We start from the raw sequence: 15,906 nt of genomic DNA, 5'->3' as shown, positions 1-15,906 counted from the left end.
GCCTTTAAATTGTTTAACTTGGGTCAAACGTTTCGGGTAGCCTTCCACAAGCTTCCCACAATAAGTTGGGTGAATTTTGGCCCATTCCTCCTGACAGAGCTGGTGTAACTGAGTCAGGTTTGTGGGCCTACTTGCTCGCACACACGCTTTTTCAGTTCTGCCCACAAATTTTCAATGGGATTGAGGTCAGGGCTTTGTGATGGTCACTCCAATACCTTGACTTTGTTGTCCGTAAGCCATTTTTCCACAACTTTGGATTTATGCTTGGGGTCAATGTCCATTTGGAAGACCCATTTGCGACCAAGCTTTAACTTCCTGACTGATGTCTTGAGATGTTGCTTCAATATATCCACATAATTATCCTCCCTCGTGATGCCATTTATCTTGTGAAGTGCACCAGTCCCTCCTGCAGCAAAGCACCCCCACAAAATGATGCTGCCACCCCCGTGCATCATGGTTGGGATGGTGTTCTTTGGCTTGCAAGCCTGCCCCTTTTTCCTACAAACATAATGATGGTCATTATGGCCAAACAGTTATATTTTTGTTTCATCAGACCAGAGGACATTTCTCCAAAAAGTACGATCTTTGTCCCCATGTGCAGTTGCAAACCGTAGTCTTGCTTTTTTATGGTGGTTTTGGAGCAGTGGCTTCTTCCTTGCTGAGCGGCCTTTCAGGTTATGTCGATATAGGACTCGTTTAACTGTGGATATAGATACTTGTACCTGTTTCCTCCAGCATCTTCACAAGGTCGTTTTACTGTGCTGTTGTTCTTGGACTGATTTACACTTTTTGCACCAAAGTACATTCATCTCTAGGAGACAGAACGCGTCTCCTTCCTGAGCGGTATGACGGCTGCGTGGTCCCATGGTGGTCCCATGGTGAACGTGGTACATTCAGGCCTTTGGAAATTGCTCCCAAGGATGAACCAGACTTATGGAGGTCTTGGCTGATTTTCCTTTGATTTTCCCATCATTGTCAATTAAAGAGGCACTGAGTTTGAAGGTAGGCCTTGAAATACATACACAGGTACACCTCCAATTGACTCAAATTATGTCAATTAGCCTATCAGAAGCTTCTAAAGCCATGACATCATTTTCTGTAATTTTCCAAGCTGTTTAAAGGCACAGTCAACGTAGTGTATGTAAACTTCTGACCCACTGGAATTGTGATACAGTGAATCGTAAGTGGAATAATAAGTCTCTAAACAATTCTTGGGAAAATGACTTGTGTCATGCACAAAGTAGATGTCCTAACCCGACTTGCCAAAACGATAGTCTGTTAACAAGAAATGTGTGGAGTGATTGAAAAACGAGTTTGAATGACCCCAACCTAAGTGTTTGTAAACTTCCGACTATATCATGATGATAACAACTTTGCAGGAAGCACAATAAACTGATTGCTCAATATAACTTCTGGTCACACATGCAAGTGACGTTTTTCCCATCTGAGGCCTCTTCCCTCCAGACTCTCTGTGATTTCCCACGTCCAAGGAATGACCAGGACACCGGCCCATACATAGCCTCCACGCCTCCTTTTCTCCTCCTCTTTCCCTCCTTTCAAGAGGATTCTGGCGTGTCCACCTCCTTGCCCTTCCATAAATCTCCCTTTACTAGATAGTAGCTCGTAAATCTCACAGCCAAAGCTCATGACATCAGCACACACCCACCAAACATACACTCAAAGGCACACACACACGCACACAAACACATTGTACAGTCTCACGTGGCGATACTGGCATCGTGTTGACACTATACAGGGGAACAGCCGGTGTTGAACTAGAGCGCACGGGGCCGATAACTTCTCGCAGTAGGGGTAGGGTATAACAACAACATCCGACTCGGGATTAGAAACCCGCGACTATCGAGGTCAACAGTGCGTGAAGCGGGAGAAACTGATGCTGCAGTAAAGTGGTTTTACTGCAGTGGATGTTTTTTTTCCATTGGCTGTTGCTTGACCCGCACCATTCCTAACTGCATATATGATATACTGTGTAGAGATTGTATGGGAGAGGGGAATAAAAAGCACAGAGTCTGGATAAGATTTGGTAGAAGCTAACTTAAAAGCATGAGTTGTCATAATGCCGAGATGCATGGTGTGGGGAACATTAAAGCAACATTAAAACAACATTAAAGAAATAGGGTGTCGAGTAAATTGGGAGATTGCAATGTTAAATTACCGCCCGTGTTTCTGCGATCAAAATGTCAAAGGACATAAACAAGCAGAGCTGTGGAGACTCCATGTTGGCAATAAAGCGCTGAAAAAGGTAGCAGGGTTTCTGGGATATACAAGGCACTAGGACTTGTTTGGTTTGGCATAGCCTGCCAATGGTGTCATCGTAGATCGTTGTTCTAGTTCTTTGGCCTAATGGTGGAGAGGTATGGAGACGTTTGAGCATGTTTACGGTAACCTTCAACTCCAATGATGTCAACGTAGATCGTTGTTCTAGTTCTTTGGCCTCATGGTGGAGAGGTATGGAGACGTTTGAGCATGTTTACGGTAACCTTCAACTCCAATGATGTCAACGTAGATCGTTGTTCTAGTTCTTTGGCCTCATGGTGGAGAGGTATGGAGACGTTTGAGCATGTTTACGGTAACCTTCAACTCCAATGATGTAAGTTCTTTGGCCTCCTTCAACTAACCTTCAATGATGTCATCGTAGATCGTTGTTCTAGTTCTTTGGCCTCATGGTGGAGAGGTATGGAGACGTTTGAGCATGTTTACGGTAACCTTCAACTCCAATGATGTCATCGTAGATCGTTGTTCTAGTTCTTTGGCCTCATGGTGGAGAGGTATGGAGACGTTTGAGCATGTTTACAGTAACCTTCAACTCCAATGACAGTCATTACACAGCTTGTTTCCTTATGAATGATATTGTGTTTGTTTTTCCTGCACTTTTGTACTGAAACTGTCTGAGATTTTATGGATTTTTTCAGGTTTAGTCTGTGCGCTAGTTTGAGTATATGAGTGTTCAGCTCCGGTGACAGCACAGCTTGTTTTCTTATTTGTTTTTATGTCTTTACATTGAAACTGTCCCGAGTAATGAATATTTAAGGATCTTGTCCTAGTTTAGTTTTAACGTGCCCGATCGTGGGGGGTGTTTAGGGTTTCCAATGCAGTGTGTCAGTGCCACCAATAATTGTATCATTATGGCGTGGTTTTGGCATACGCACAGGCAATTAACTTTTGAATATTCATCAAACAAAATATATAATGACTCTCACTCTAGCGTGTGACTCTTACAAAATCTCTGGGAATCGACGCCTCGTCAAGTCACATATCTCTCAAAACATAACTCAATGCAGCTTAAAGGCTGACCGTACGAAACCTCACAAAAGAGAATGAGAAGAGACATCTTAGTCATTTAGCGGACAATCTTCGCTAAAGGGACTTTGGATGATCAGTCCATTTGACTAAGATGGGTAAAAACAACCAGATCTCACACTCATTGCGGTACTGCACGTCCCAGCGTTCACATTGCCAGATGACATTAGGTTTCCACATTCGCCGTGTATGACCTTGAATACATTGAATACTCACAGAAGAAGATCAGCATTGCAAAAACATCTACACCTCGCTTCCCATACGGAGTCTGGCGGAACTGCCGCTTTGGCTGGCGAGGACAACTGTCTCACTGTACTGACAATGAATGGAATGAGAAATACAGCAACAAGCTGTTCAAACAGCCTGATGTCGAAAACACATGGGGCTGAAAGAGTGTGTGTGTGGGGAGGGGGGTTGCAGGATAGTGGGTTGCTGGGTCGATTGTAAAACTAAAGAAAAGGGGAGATTCGTTAGCTTGCATAACGACTCAAATATGTGTTAACGACGCTGTGAGAAAACACCTCGCGCGCACACACACACACACACACACACACACACACACACACACACACACACACACACACACACACACACACACACACACACACACACACACACACACACACACACACACACACACACACACACACACCAATATTTGAAAGGAAGATGTCTGTGGATGTATTACTGCCAAAGGGTTTTCTGCTGATGGTAGAATGTTAGGCCGTTGTGGTGGTTAATCTTGAGTTGGGCAAGCTGTCAATGACGTGTTACCATGGCAAGTTGGAATCCAGCTCTCGTGTTGCTAAATCGAGTTTGGATCGATGCAAACAAAACATAAGGGCAACACATAGCAAACTGTTACTGATTCAACAACTCGAGTGCCATGTCCTTGGTTTTTGATAACATTGTGAAGTACAATGAAATTGGAGGAAAACATAAGGGTGACAATAGTACACGCAGACAGTTATCCCAGTGCTCCCAAATACCAAGTGAGGTGAGGAAGAATTGATCTCCCTGCCTCTTTCTCCTCTCCAAACTCTGCTCACTGCCCATTCCAAGATGGTACTCGTAACACATCTGACTCTCCACTAAAACAAAGTGGACTATTAATTATAAGTCCACATTCCTGCAGCACAAGGCAACAGATTGGCCTGCAGCCAAACGCTGCCACACGCACAAACACACACGTACACCTTCACACAAACCCAAGCACGCAAGCACAGACAAAAACACACCTACTCACAACACACACACACACCGGGCTGCTGGCCAAACCAGGTGGAGCCAAGCCCCAGTTAGAAGACAGAGAGAATGCTTAAGGGAGCGACAGAGGTAGAGAGGGAGGAGGGGGAGAAAAGGGGGATTCTTGAGGACAAAGAGGGGCAGAGGGAAGGAAACAGAACATGGAGTGACACCATCAGAGGAAAGAAGGAACAAGGTGCTGACTGTGCATAAGTTGGTGTGTGTGTGTGTGTGTGTGTGTGTGTGTGTGTGTGTGTGTGTGTGTGTGTGTGTGTGTGTGTGTGTGTGTGTGTGTGTGTGTGTGTGTGTGTGTGTGTGTGTGTGTGTGTGTGTGTGTGTGTGTGTGTGTGTGTGTGTGAGAGATAAAGATAAGTCAAATACAACACATAGCAGCACATACAGTAAACACACTACTCACCGCTCTCGCTCTTCTCGATCACGTCCACCGTCTCCCCAGCCTGCAGGCTGATCTCAGAGTTCTCCTGCCTCTCGTAGTTGGCCACCACCACGTACTGCTCCAGCACCATAGGGTCCGAGCTGTCAATGCCTGCACGGGAGGACGGGAAGAAACACGCCGTCAGCCAGCTCCCAGTCCCCACCATGGCACCCCTACCCCGTGGTGGGCGCAAGCGCCCGCCGCCACCGCGCGCCCGGTAACGGTATGCCGCCATAGGCCGAATCCGCGCCGTTACTCCTCCCCAGCCAATCAGAACGCTCGCTCAGGATATTATCTCTGCATTTTATTCCCAAGCGTCTGGCCATATAGTGGAACCTTCCCCCGGCCCACACCAACGGACCAGGAAGCATTTGAAAGAAGTCAAAATGAAAAAGAAGGGATGAAATAAAGAGAGAGAAAAACGTGTTCTCCGTTACGGGGCCTCCATAATCGACACAAACGTCCGAAGGAAAGAGAGATGAAGGGAAGAGAGGATAAAAGAAAGAGAAAGGGGGGAGAGGCCAGGGAGAGCTGCTGAACGGTTGGAGTTGGAGACAGACTCGAGTCGGGACTGGAAGAATAGAAAACGTTTTCCTCTGGAAAATCTGTAGTGTGGCTTGTTCTCTCTCTCTCCCCTCCTCTCCTCTCTCCCTCTGTTTGGGAGCCTGCCGTTGGACGAGGAGCAGGGGGCTGTACCACGCCAATCAAGGCAGTCAGGCCTACAGGGCCTTAAATAGAAACATATGAGTGGGACGGGGGGGAGAGAGAGGGGAGAGAGAGAGAGAGAGAGAGAGAGAGAGAGAGAGAGAGAGAGAGAGAGAGAGAGAGAGAGAGAGAGAGAGGGAAGAAAACAAGAGTGCGGCATAACCCAAGTTGAAACGGTTTCTTCTTGTGTTTCACATAAACATAGGCCCAGCATCTGTCTCTTTCTCCTTTTTTCACCTCTCTCTTCTTCTCATTCTAGCTCCCAATGATAAACTCTTTTGAGTGCCAGCAATGACTTCCTTTGCAAAGTTCACGTGGTGTGTGTTTGATTTAAGTCACAAGCTGTTTGTTGACGTTTTTCTGCGCATTGGCACGATCGTACCAACGCTTTGGGATTTTTCATCAAAATTGGAACTCATTTCCTGCCCTCTAAAAGGCTCTACTTGATTTATCTTCGTCCTTACTCATAAATACAATGATGTCTTATCTAACCTGAGTTTGAGCAGTTTGAATATACATTCTATGTATTCCTAAATTGATATCACAGCACTCCAGTAAAGTTAATTACCCTCCAACTCTTGGTCTAGGATTCAGTAGACAAGGACGCGGTCCATTGCCCAGTAAATAGCACCATGTGTGTCCCTTTATGACATGTCTGTTGTTTATGTCTCTTTTCCAGGAGCAGACATCACGAGGAAAAAAAAAACAAACACTGGCAGCCATCTTTGTTTCTCTCGGCACCTAGCTAGGTCCAAGGACCTCCACTTTCTGTGCGAACGAATGTGGACACCAAACATTGGACACACACACACACACATGGACATGCATTCTGCGAGTTCTTGTGGATTTGATTTGTGAGCAGACATAAAGGTAGTGAAGTAAGAGAAATGGTCAAAACAGAAGAACATGCAGGAGGCAGATGGTCCTAAAATGTACTACTGTGTGTGTGTGTGTGTGTGTGTGTGTGTGTGTGTGTGTGTGTGTGTGTGTGTGTGTGTGTGTGTGTGTGTGTGTGTGTGTGTGTGTGTGTGTGTGTGTGTGTGTGTGTGTGTGTGTGTGTGTGTGTGTGTGTGTGTGTGTGTGTGTATGTTACTGTTGTGGGTCTGGGTAACAGTCATAATATTGCTGCACTACACCTAGTGGCTACTGCATGTAGATCTCTATTCTATTCTATTTGTATTATTTTCTATTCTACTCTGGTCCAATAATGATCTAAAAGAAAAATCCTTACAAATATGAGTGCATAACAAGTACTGTGAGTGGGGAAATGAAGGCAGTGCCCCCATCAGCATAGTTCTACACCCACCCAATAGCTGTGTCCATATGAATATGATTATACTGTATGATTGTTGCCAGCTATTGTATCATTCTATCATTCCCGCCTGTTTATTTGCTATAGCCTGGTCATAGATCTGTTCGTGCTGTCTTGTCAAATCCTATTGTCATTTGCATGCCACACCATAGACCGAGTCGGCTATACAGCACAAACAGATCTGGGAGCAAGCCTCTAATTTCAAACCAAGACCTTGGCTAAAGACTAATATGGCCCTTGGTCAAAAGTAGTGCACTAAATAGGGAACAGGGTGCCATTTGGGACTCAGACACTATCTGTGCTATAAACCGACTAAAATGATTGGGATTTAATAATTTAATGGGATTTAAAGACAGGTTATTTCCCAATCCTTTGACACAAGATGTCTGTCAAACATGTATCATTTAGAACATGGTGAAATTCAATTCCTACGGTCAAATAAACAACAGCTAACAAACCTAAGTATTATAAAATGAGCTTTGCAACATCCCTACGCTACGACGTCACAAGGAAGAGAGAAGGGATTACGAAATGTAGAGTCTTAAGGGTCAAAACTCAAGACGCTTCATTGGAATATAACACAGTTAAAGTCTCCCCACATGGGCCTATATAAACAAAGAGGCTCGCCAACAACACACGGTATCGCTATTAGTCTTCACTCCTCATGGAAGATTCCCATGTCTGCGACTGCTTAATATGGTCAAATAAAGACAAAGGTTGAGTCTCAAATCTCTCTGATGGGCCTTATATTTCCTCTCTCCTATCTCCTATTCCCTTACCCCCTCCATCTACTCATGTTGTTTGAGAACGGAAACTACTTTCCTTTCTCTTAACCCTTATGACAGCATATTACTCTGATTCCCTACAGTGAGTTCACTATTACTATATAGCCAAACCCTATGTGGGCTCGGGTCAAAGGTAGTGCACTATATAGGGCATAGGGTGTCATTTGAGATATGGCCAAAGCACATGCAGGCAAATGAACACATGTAAGGCGATACAGGGTGAAAATGGGGTCAAACTTAGTTATAAAATGACACCGGATCAACCCTCCACATGCTGCATGCTGTCTCTATGGATACGGTGGACTGTTGTGTGTACAACCAGGAACCATCATGAATCATAACAGTTGCTTGCTTATATGTTGGTGTCAGTCTCATAATATCTCGGGCCGGATCATTATTTTCTTCAAAACTCACATTGACACTTCGAAAGTGGTAATACAAGGAAACAACTTTTTTTTTTCTCTCTAAATGTTGCAGCAATTACGCCTAAGTTGACTGGGATACCATTTGGGAAATGCTCTCCAGATGCTGGGGGATTCAGGTCCTCTCTATTCCCTATTCCTGTTAAAAGCTTGATGTGACGTGTTTATTTCTGGAGAAAAACACATTCATCGCTGAGATGTTTATTTGCAGAGTTGCAAATTCTCTCTCTCTCTCTCTCTCTCTCTCTCTCTCTCTCTCTCTCTCTCTCTCTCTCTCTTCAATTTAATTCAAGGGGCTTTATTTGCATGGAAAACATGTGTTAACATTGCCAAAGCAAGTGAGGTAGATAATATACAAAAGACAATAAACAATCAAAATTAACAGTAAACATTACACATACAGAAGTTTTAAAACAATAAAGACATTACAAATGTCATATTATATATATATATACAGTGTTGTAACAATGTACAAATGGTTAAAGCACACAAGGGAAAATAAATAAGCATAAATTTGGGTTGTATTTACAATGGTGTTTGTTCTTTACTGGTTGCCCTTTTCTTGTGGCAACAGGTCACAAATCCTGCTGCTGTGATGTCACACTGGTATTTCACTCAGTAGATATGGGAGTTTATCAAAATTGGATTTGTTTTCGAATTCTTTGTGGATCTGTGTAATCTGAGGGAAATATGTCTCTCTAATATGGTCATACATTGGGCAGGAGGTTAGGAAGTGCAGCTCAGTTTCCACTTCATTTTGTGGGCAGTGTGCACATAGCCATGTCTGCCTACGGCAGCCTTTCTCAATAGCAAGGCTATGCTCACTGAGTCTGTACATAGTCAAAGCTTTCTGCTACTGTGTACTCTCTGTTTAAGGCCTCTCTCTCTCTCTCTGTCTCTCATTGTCGTTGATTGACCATCATGATCTTAGATCTACATGGTGAACTCAAGCGTAAAGAACCAGACTCCTGGTTTCAACTGTACTGTGTAACACACTGTGGCGAGGCAGCAACAGTTTGGCAAGGTGCCTAAGGCTCTGTGTTTAAAGTGCATTGAATGTTTGACAGCCATCCAGTCAGGCAGGTCCATAGGGATGCAGAGATTAAAGTCAGTAAAGTACGACAGAACGTGAACGGTTGATCTTGAGCAGATGGGTAAGGAAATAAACAGAAACTAGTGACAGTCAGTGAATGCACGCGAAGCAAAATAAGTGAAACCCCCTCCAAAAAAATGGACAAACATGGAAAAGCCATTGGGCATGTGGTTATAGAAAGCAGAGCCACCACAACACACACACCAGCGTTGCGACACACACACAGGCACAAGCGTATGCACCCCACCCCCGCATCACAGGAGGCTGCTGAAGGGAGGACAGCTCTTCATAATGTCTGGGAACGGAGCAAATGGAAGGGCATCGAACACATGGAAGTGTTTGATGTGTTTGATGTGTTTGATACCATTCCACTGATTCCGCTCCCGGCATTACCACGAGCCCCGTTCTCCCCAATCAAGCTCCCACCAGCCTCCTGTGCCACGCACACAAGTAGGACTACCTGAGGCCTCTTTCCTTGGACTGTCGGTAAAGCCGTACATCCACACTGTAGGCCCGAGGAAGAGGAGAAGAAAGGGAGGAAGAGAGGAAAAGGGGATGTTATTCAGTCCATGGTGCTCAGCACACAAACATCTCATCAACATCATATTGTTCCTGTTATTCCCTCCTCGTCACAAACAGCAGGAACTGAACAGTCTCTACAGCGCGAACCAAACATAATATCTTTGCCCTGGTAGAGAGCACAGATTCACATCAAAACACAGTGTTTTGCAGAAAGCACATCAATCCATGTTCGTGTGGTTGTGATTCACTGCATGAGACCATCACAGAAGACTGTTATTGCAGACATGTCTGCTGCCTTTCTTCAGCAACACATATTGTAGCAATTGAGAGTGTAACAGTAGAATTGAAATAGCCTCGCATGATCCTGGGCTGACACATATTTTCGTGGCACACCCCTCCCTTCATCCCGCTCTCTCCCTCAATCCCGTCCTGGATTGTCAGGGAGGGGGGGCTCCCTTCTACAAAAACAGCTCAGACATCCCCATCTCGTCAGGAAATTAAATGTCACATGTCAGCAGGGTGTGTGTGTCAGTGTGTGTGTGTCCATTATATCAAAATCTGTGAAAACTGGGTATTAGAAAAAAGGTAGAGGAGGGGGACTAGGCAAGGGTATCTGTCGTCATCAATGAGGTTTATCTATCCTTCTCTTCTCGGAAGCGCGTCTGAAATCATCCTTCACCTGGGCACGCAGACAAAACTAGAGCTGTCAGGGCCGGCAATAAATCCCAACCATAACCAATATGAAGGGTTGGGAAACAACGGCAGAGGCCTGCAGAGAACAAGGAAAATGGCCCAACCGAATGCATAGTGGGATATCATTATCTTGAAAATATTGTGGGACATTCTCCTTGAAATCATTTCAGGAGGGAATTCATTCGAGCCAGAACACCACAGGAGGTTCCTTTTTCCCACCCTGTGAACCTCGACCACACCTCCACTCCATTCCCTCACACTCCCCTGCTGTGAGGGAAAATTCACATCCATTTCAGTTTTCAAATGATATAATAAAGGTCAGAGCCTCTCTCTCGCTGTTTCTCTCTCTCTTTCTCTCCAGAGTCGCACGGAGCTGAGGAGATTGATGCTGGTCCCCCGAGGGAGGCTTGTCGAGTGGCCGGGTCAGCCGGCTCAACCCCAGTTAACATACACCCTCCAATCTAAACCCGGCTAGCGAGAGATGAGACGTTTCTTTCAGCGCAGCACTCAACATATGATTGATACTAACTGGAGAGTGGAGAGACCGCTGCTGCACGCACACACAGAAAGACACACACACACACACACACACACACTGACTGCTTAATTCCTTTCAGGGTCCTCTGATGATGGCCCACTAACCCGAGCAGACTTCAGTCACTGTTTTCTTTTCCCCTCCTGCTGGTATGGTGTGGATCATTTACCTTCTTCCACCAACCCCACAATGTCCACATTACCCAGCAATTAAGGAACTTATGGCGGTGACAAATTGCTTTTCTAAGGTCAATAATTTCCAGGTTTTGTTTGGAACGGCTTATTAGCCATCTGTCCCGTAATTTGATCGATTTAGTAGATTATGTTTGGAAAAGCCAGTTGCTGTCTGGCTCTCTCTCTCTCTCTCTCTCTCTCTCTCTCTCTCTCTCTCTCTCTCTCTCTCTCTCTCTCTCTCTCTCTCTCTCTCTCTCTCTCTCTCTCTCTCTCTCTCTCTCTCTCTCTCTCTCTCTCTCTCTCTCTCTCTCTCTCTCTCTCGCTCTCTCTCCACTCCCTCCTTCTCTCTCTCTCTCTGTCTTTCATCCATCCCCCCATAATCACTCATCCCCCCGCCTACAATCACTCTATAGGTGATAGGTGGGGGGGGGTTCAAGCAGAGCAGAGAAATTGTGAAATATGTTTTGACCGAAGGTTTTCAAGCAGAGAAGAGAAATTGTGAAATATGTTTTGACTGAAAGACATTGAGACAGCTTGTCTGGTCGATGTTCAGTTGTATTTATTATGGATCCCCCATTAGCTGCTGCAAAGGCAGCAGCTACTCTTCCCGGGGTCCAGCAAAGTTAAGACAGATAGACCATTTAAAAAACATTACAATACATTTCACAACAGATGTCACAACACGTTAAGTGTTGGAATCTGTCTGGTGGATTTTGTTGCCAAACTAACAAGTCCCATTTCCAAGATGTCTTCATAACATAAAAGCATGTGAGTCAAAGCAAAGAGAGACTCTAGCATGCTGGGCCTAGTGACGGTACCACACAGAGCTCGCTGTCAGCACACATCAGGATGTGTCCGGAAAGAAGTGACAACCACTTGTCAACCAATGCCAAGACTAGAAAAACAGTTAGAAACAACCAATATTGAGACGACAGCAGTTAGCATTGAAGACACAGTATCCAACTGTGAGACAACCATTCACAATGACAAACGAGGATCACAGACAAGACAAACATTGCCAACGACAAGACCACAGCTCAAAACAACAAATTACTACGAACCATTATTGAGTCGACACCCAAATGTGAACCAACCACTCACATTGATCACAATGACAATCCCAAACCGAGAGTGATGTTAACCATTAGCAATGACAAACACTGGCGGTGACAAAATACTGGCGTGGAACGGCCATGAGCGGTGACAAAATAGTCGCTAACTCACCCAGCTGGGAGTCACAGAGTGTGGGTGGACAGAGTGAGGGGTGAGGCCAATTAGCGCTCTCTCTCCCTCTCCCTCTCCCTCTCCCTCTCCCTCTCTCTCTCTCTCTCTCTCTCTCTCTCTCTCTCTCTCTCTCTCTCTCTCTCTCTCTCTCTCTCTCTCTCTCTCTCTCTCTCTCTCTCTCTCTCTCTCTCTCCACCCTCTTTCTATTTAGACTGGGACTGTGTTTGGTTCTCTCTCTCTCTCGCCATCCCTCCCCTCTCTCTCTCCTTTTGTTTTTAGTCACGTCACTCAGTCACAGTGGGATCTGGCTGCTGAAACATTTATCTTTCTCATTTCTCTTTGGGAGAGACCTCGGCCGACACGAGAGCTTGGGCAAACGCAGCTACACACTCTCCAAGCCAACCACTACAATAGAGAGCAAATATGTCTCAGTGTTGGACTGTCTGTATTGATACTGCAGTGGCTTATGACTGCACTCACTGCAGCCAATGTTGGGTGAAAGAGCTATGAGTTTTCTTACTTTTTTTTGTTGTTGTTGTATTTTGTAACCCCTTTTTCCGTGATATCCAATTGGTAGGTACAGTGTTGTCCCATCGCTGTAACTCCCGTACGGACTCGGGAGAGGCAAAGTTCGAGAGCCGTGAGTCCTACCAAAAACACAACCCTACCAAGACGCACTGCTTCTTGCCACACCACCCGGAAGCCAGCCGCACCAACATGTTCGAAGGAAACACTGCACAACTGGCAACCGAAGTCAGCATACATGCGCCATGCTCGCCACAAGGAATTGCTCGAGCGCGATGGGACAAGGACATCCCGACCGGTCAAAACCTCCCCTAACTGGGATGACACTGGGCCAGTTGGGCACCCTGGGATCAAACCCGGGTCTGTAGTGATGCCTAATAGCAAAGGATGTAACATTTACATTTAAAGAGCTCGCTGCCTGATGAGGTTCAATGCAGAGAATGACAAGGTCCTAGCGAGGCAGGAAGAATGACTACATTTGTTGTTTCTTGGGAGGATGAGCTGTCATTACCATGTGGCGTTGTCTTCTTCCTTGTGTTACGCCCCAAAAAAGAATCACCACCCCTCTTACCATTCCTCACAAAACACACACAGGCTCGCACACACCAACCACACACACATATACACACACGCATACACACACACATATGCACAATCGAACGCCCACACTCCTCCTCTCCCCAGCCCGGCAGGCCCCACATCAACCCTATTAGGCATTTTGACGTCACGCTGGAATCTTATGCGCCATGCCACGTAAACACTAGACCAGAGCCTGAACTCAGACTGACATTCTCTTTCAACCCGTGGCCTCCACATTCACTCTGGCTTGCGTCCCAAATGGCACCCTATTCTCTGTAGTGAACTACTTTTGACCAGTGCCCCATGAGTCCTGCTTAAAAGTAGTGCACTATAAAGGGAAGAGGATGCCGTTTGGGAAGCAGACCTCTGTTCACTGCATCTGGCCTTCACATGCAAGGCAGAAACTCTCTAGGACTGACGGGGAAGGAAGGAGGGGACCCCCTCCCATCCACTTCTGACCTTCATCTTCCTCGCAGCCTTTATTACCTCGGAGGTCTTCATCTGGACAGAGGAGGTTTCCGTTTTTTATATGAGGATTATTCCACCACTATGCACTGCAGATTAAGCTGATGAGTGAAGAAAGTAAATGTGAAATTGGTTAAAAAAAGGGACGAATGTTGTGTAAAAGCTGAATAAAACATCCAAAGTTAATAGAAGAATCAGTATTAACTTGGAAAAGGTCATGTGATCAGTTAGTGGTGTTGCCTATGTGCTGTAACTGACTCCATGCAATTCTGTGGCATTGCAGACATGTAGCCATGCAGACCATACTGTAAACAGAGTCTATGGGAAGGCTATAACACTATGCCATCTCTAGACTCATCCTGCAGCTAAAACCCCAAATGAAAAGCACCATAAACTACAGTAGCGTGCTACCATAACCCTGTCCCTCGTGTTAACTACTTACTTAACTGCTGGTTCTAACATGCGGATAAGAGAGTCACCTTCTCCTATGGCGATTCCTGCGGAGGAACGAATGACAGGGAACCTATATGCTGTGTTCTTATGTCGAGGGTTTCGAGTTCACATCCTGGGTCGGGAAGATATGGCGAGACTATCTTTCATATGCAAAGAGATACCATTATTGGTCGATTTCCATTAGACATGTAGCAGCACCAGCCTATCATGGGATTCCTGAAGCCCCCCGCCTCCCTTCAGACATAATAGGCAGGATCGGACTTTTCCTGCCCACTTGACCTGACCAGAAATAAACATTACCCTGAGGCTATAACTAGGTTACAGAATTATCCCTTGTCAGGTCATGACACACACACACACACACACACACACACACACACACACACACACACACGCATTATTCTTTAGTTGTATTGTTTGTATTTCCCATTTGTGTGACTGTTGTTGTCTATCAGTGTATCCGTGTTACTGTCATGTTTGATGTTTCTGTATGGATGCCAGGAAGAATAGCTGCTGCTTCGGCAAAAGCTCATGGGGATCTGAATAAACCCAATAAGTTAAGTAAAAACTAAGGCTATTACGCAACAACCTGTCAAATGGGTGAACTAGGTCCTCGCTGTCCATATGTAATCTCATTCAGTATGATCTAAAAGGCTAAACTGATCCTAGATCAGCACTCAGGAAGTGGAAGAGGAAAAGGCACCAATGTCTTATATCTCATGTAAAGCAGTCAGTTTCCAAGGAAATTAAATGAGGGTTCTGATAAAGAAATGAAAAAAAGGATTTAATTGAATAGATGTGATCTCATTCGGGGAATTGGAGAACCTGATGGTTTAAGGAAGTTCGTTGGGTTCGTGTTCTATGCTCCAAACAGCTTGTCGGTTACATTTAGCAAATGATGATTGACTTTGATTAACTGCTATTAGTCATTCTGATTAAACTCAATGTTTTTGAAGCATTGATTTTAAAAACAGATTGAAAACAAAGTAAGACCAAAGTTAGAAGGAAAACTAGTTAAAGGTAAATTATTACAGTATAATATTACTACAAAGCACCCTGATATCACCATGCAATATAACAAACAATCTGAAAATCACATTTGCTTGTAGATATGGGCAGTCAGCCACTACTAAACTATCAAAAAGTTGCCTTTTAGGCTTCAGAAAGAACGGAAATGTCATTGATCATTAACCACAAAGCATTTCCTATTTCTATTTAAAAATTCATGCAAAAGTCTGACTTTTGCTTCTCCCTTCACTCTCCCAACCTATGTGTGTGGGAAAGAGAGATATTAAAAGGGATAGTTCACCTAAATGACCAAATCTACTTTTTGGTTTTATTGATCTTACCCTGAAAGTAGTCCATGGACAAGAACAGAGGGCAATCCATGCTTTTGATTTGTCTATTTAGCCACTGTC

The 15,906-nt window shown here is 44.9% G+C and overlaps 1 protein-coding gene across 3 annotated transcripts in view; it reads right to left on the bottom strand.

The window, feature by feature from the left end:
- Positions 1-15,906, bottom strand: part of LOC124016521 (SH3 and PX domain-containing protein 2A-like) — a 140,918-nt gene that overhangs the window by 49,123 nt on the left and 75,889 nt on the right. For 2 of the 3 annotated variants that reach the window (XM_046332095.1, XM_046332097.1), the window contains exons 7-8: positions 9,780-9,824; positions 4,985-5,113 (exon numbers count right to left, since the gene is read on the bottom strand). In XM_046332095.1, coding sequence (XP_046188051.1) covers positions 4,985-5,113; positions 9,780-9,824 — 174 coding nt within the window. The remainder of the gene's footprint in view (positions 1-4,984; positions 5,114-9,779; positions 9,825-15,906) is intronic. The other variant, XM_046332096.1, reaches the window with a different exon arrangement.

This window comes from Oncorhynchus gorbuscha, linkage group LG26, assembly GCF_021184085.1.
Source record: "Oncorhynchus gorbuscha isolate QuinsamMale2020 ecotype Even-year linkage group LG26, OgorEven_v1.0, whole genome shotgun sequence".
Classification (NCBI taxonomy): domain Eukaryota; kingdom Metazoa; phylum Chordata; class Actinopteri; order Salmoniformes; family Salmonidae; genus Oncorhynchus; species Oncorhynchus gorbuscha.
The sequence above is the reverse complement of the archived record's forward strand: the minus strand, read 5'-3'. Positions and strand labels throughout refer to the sequence as shown.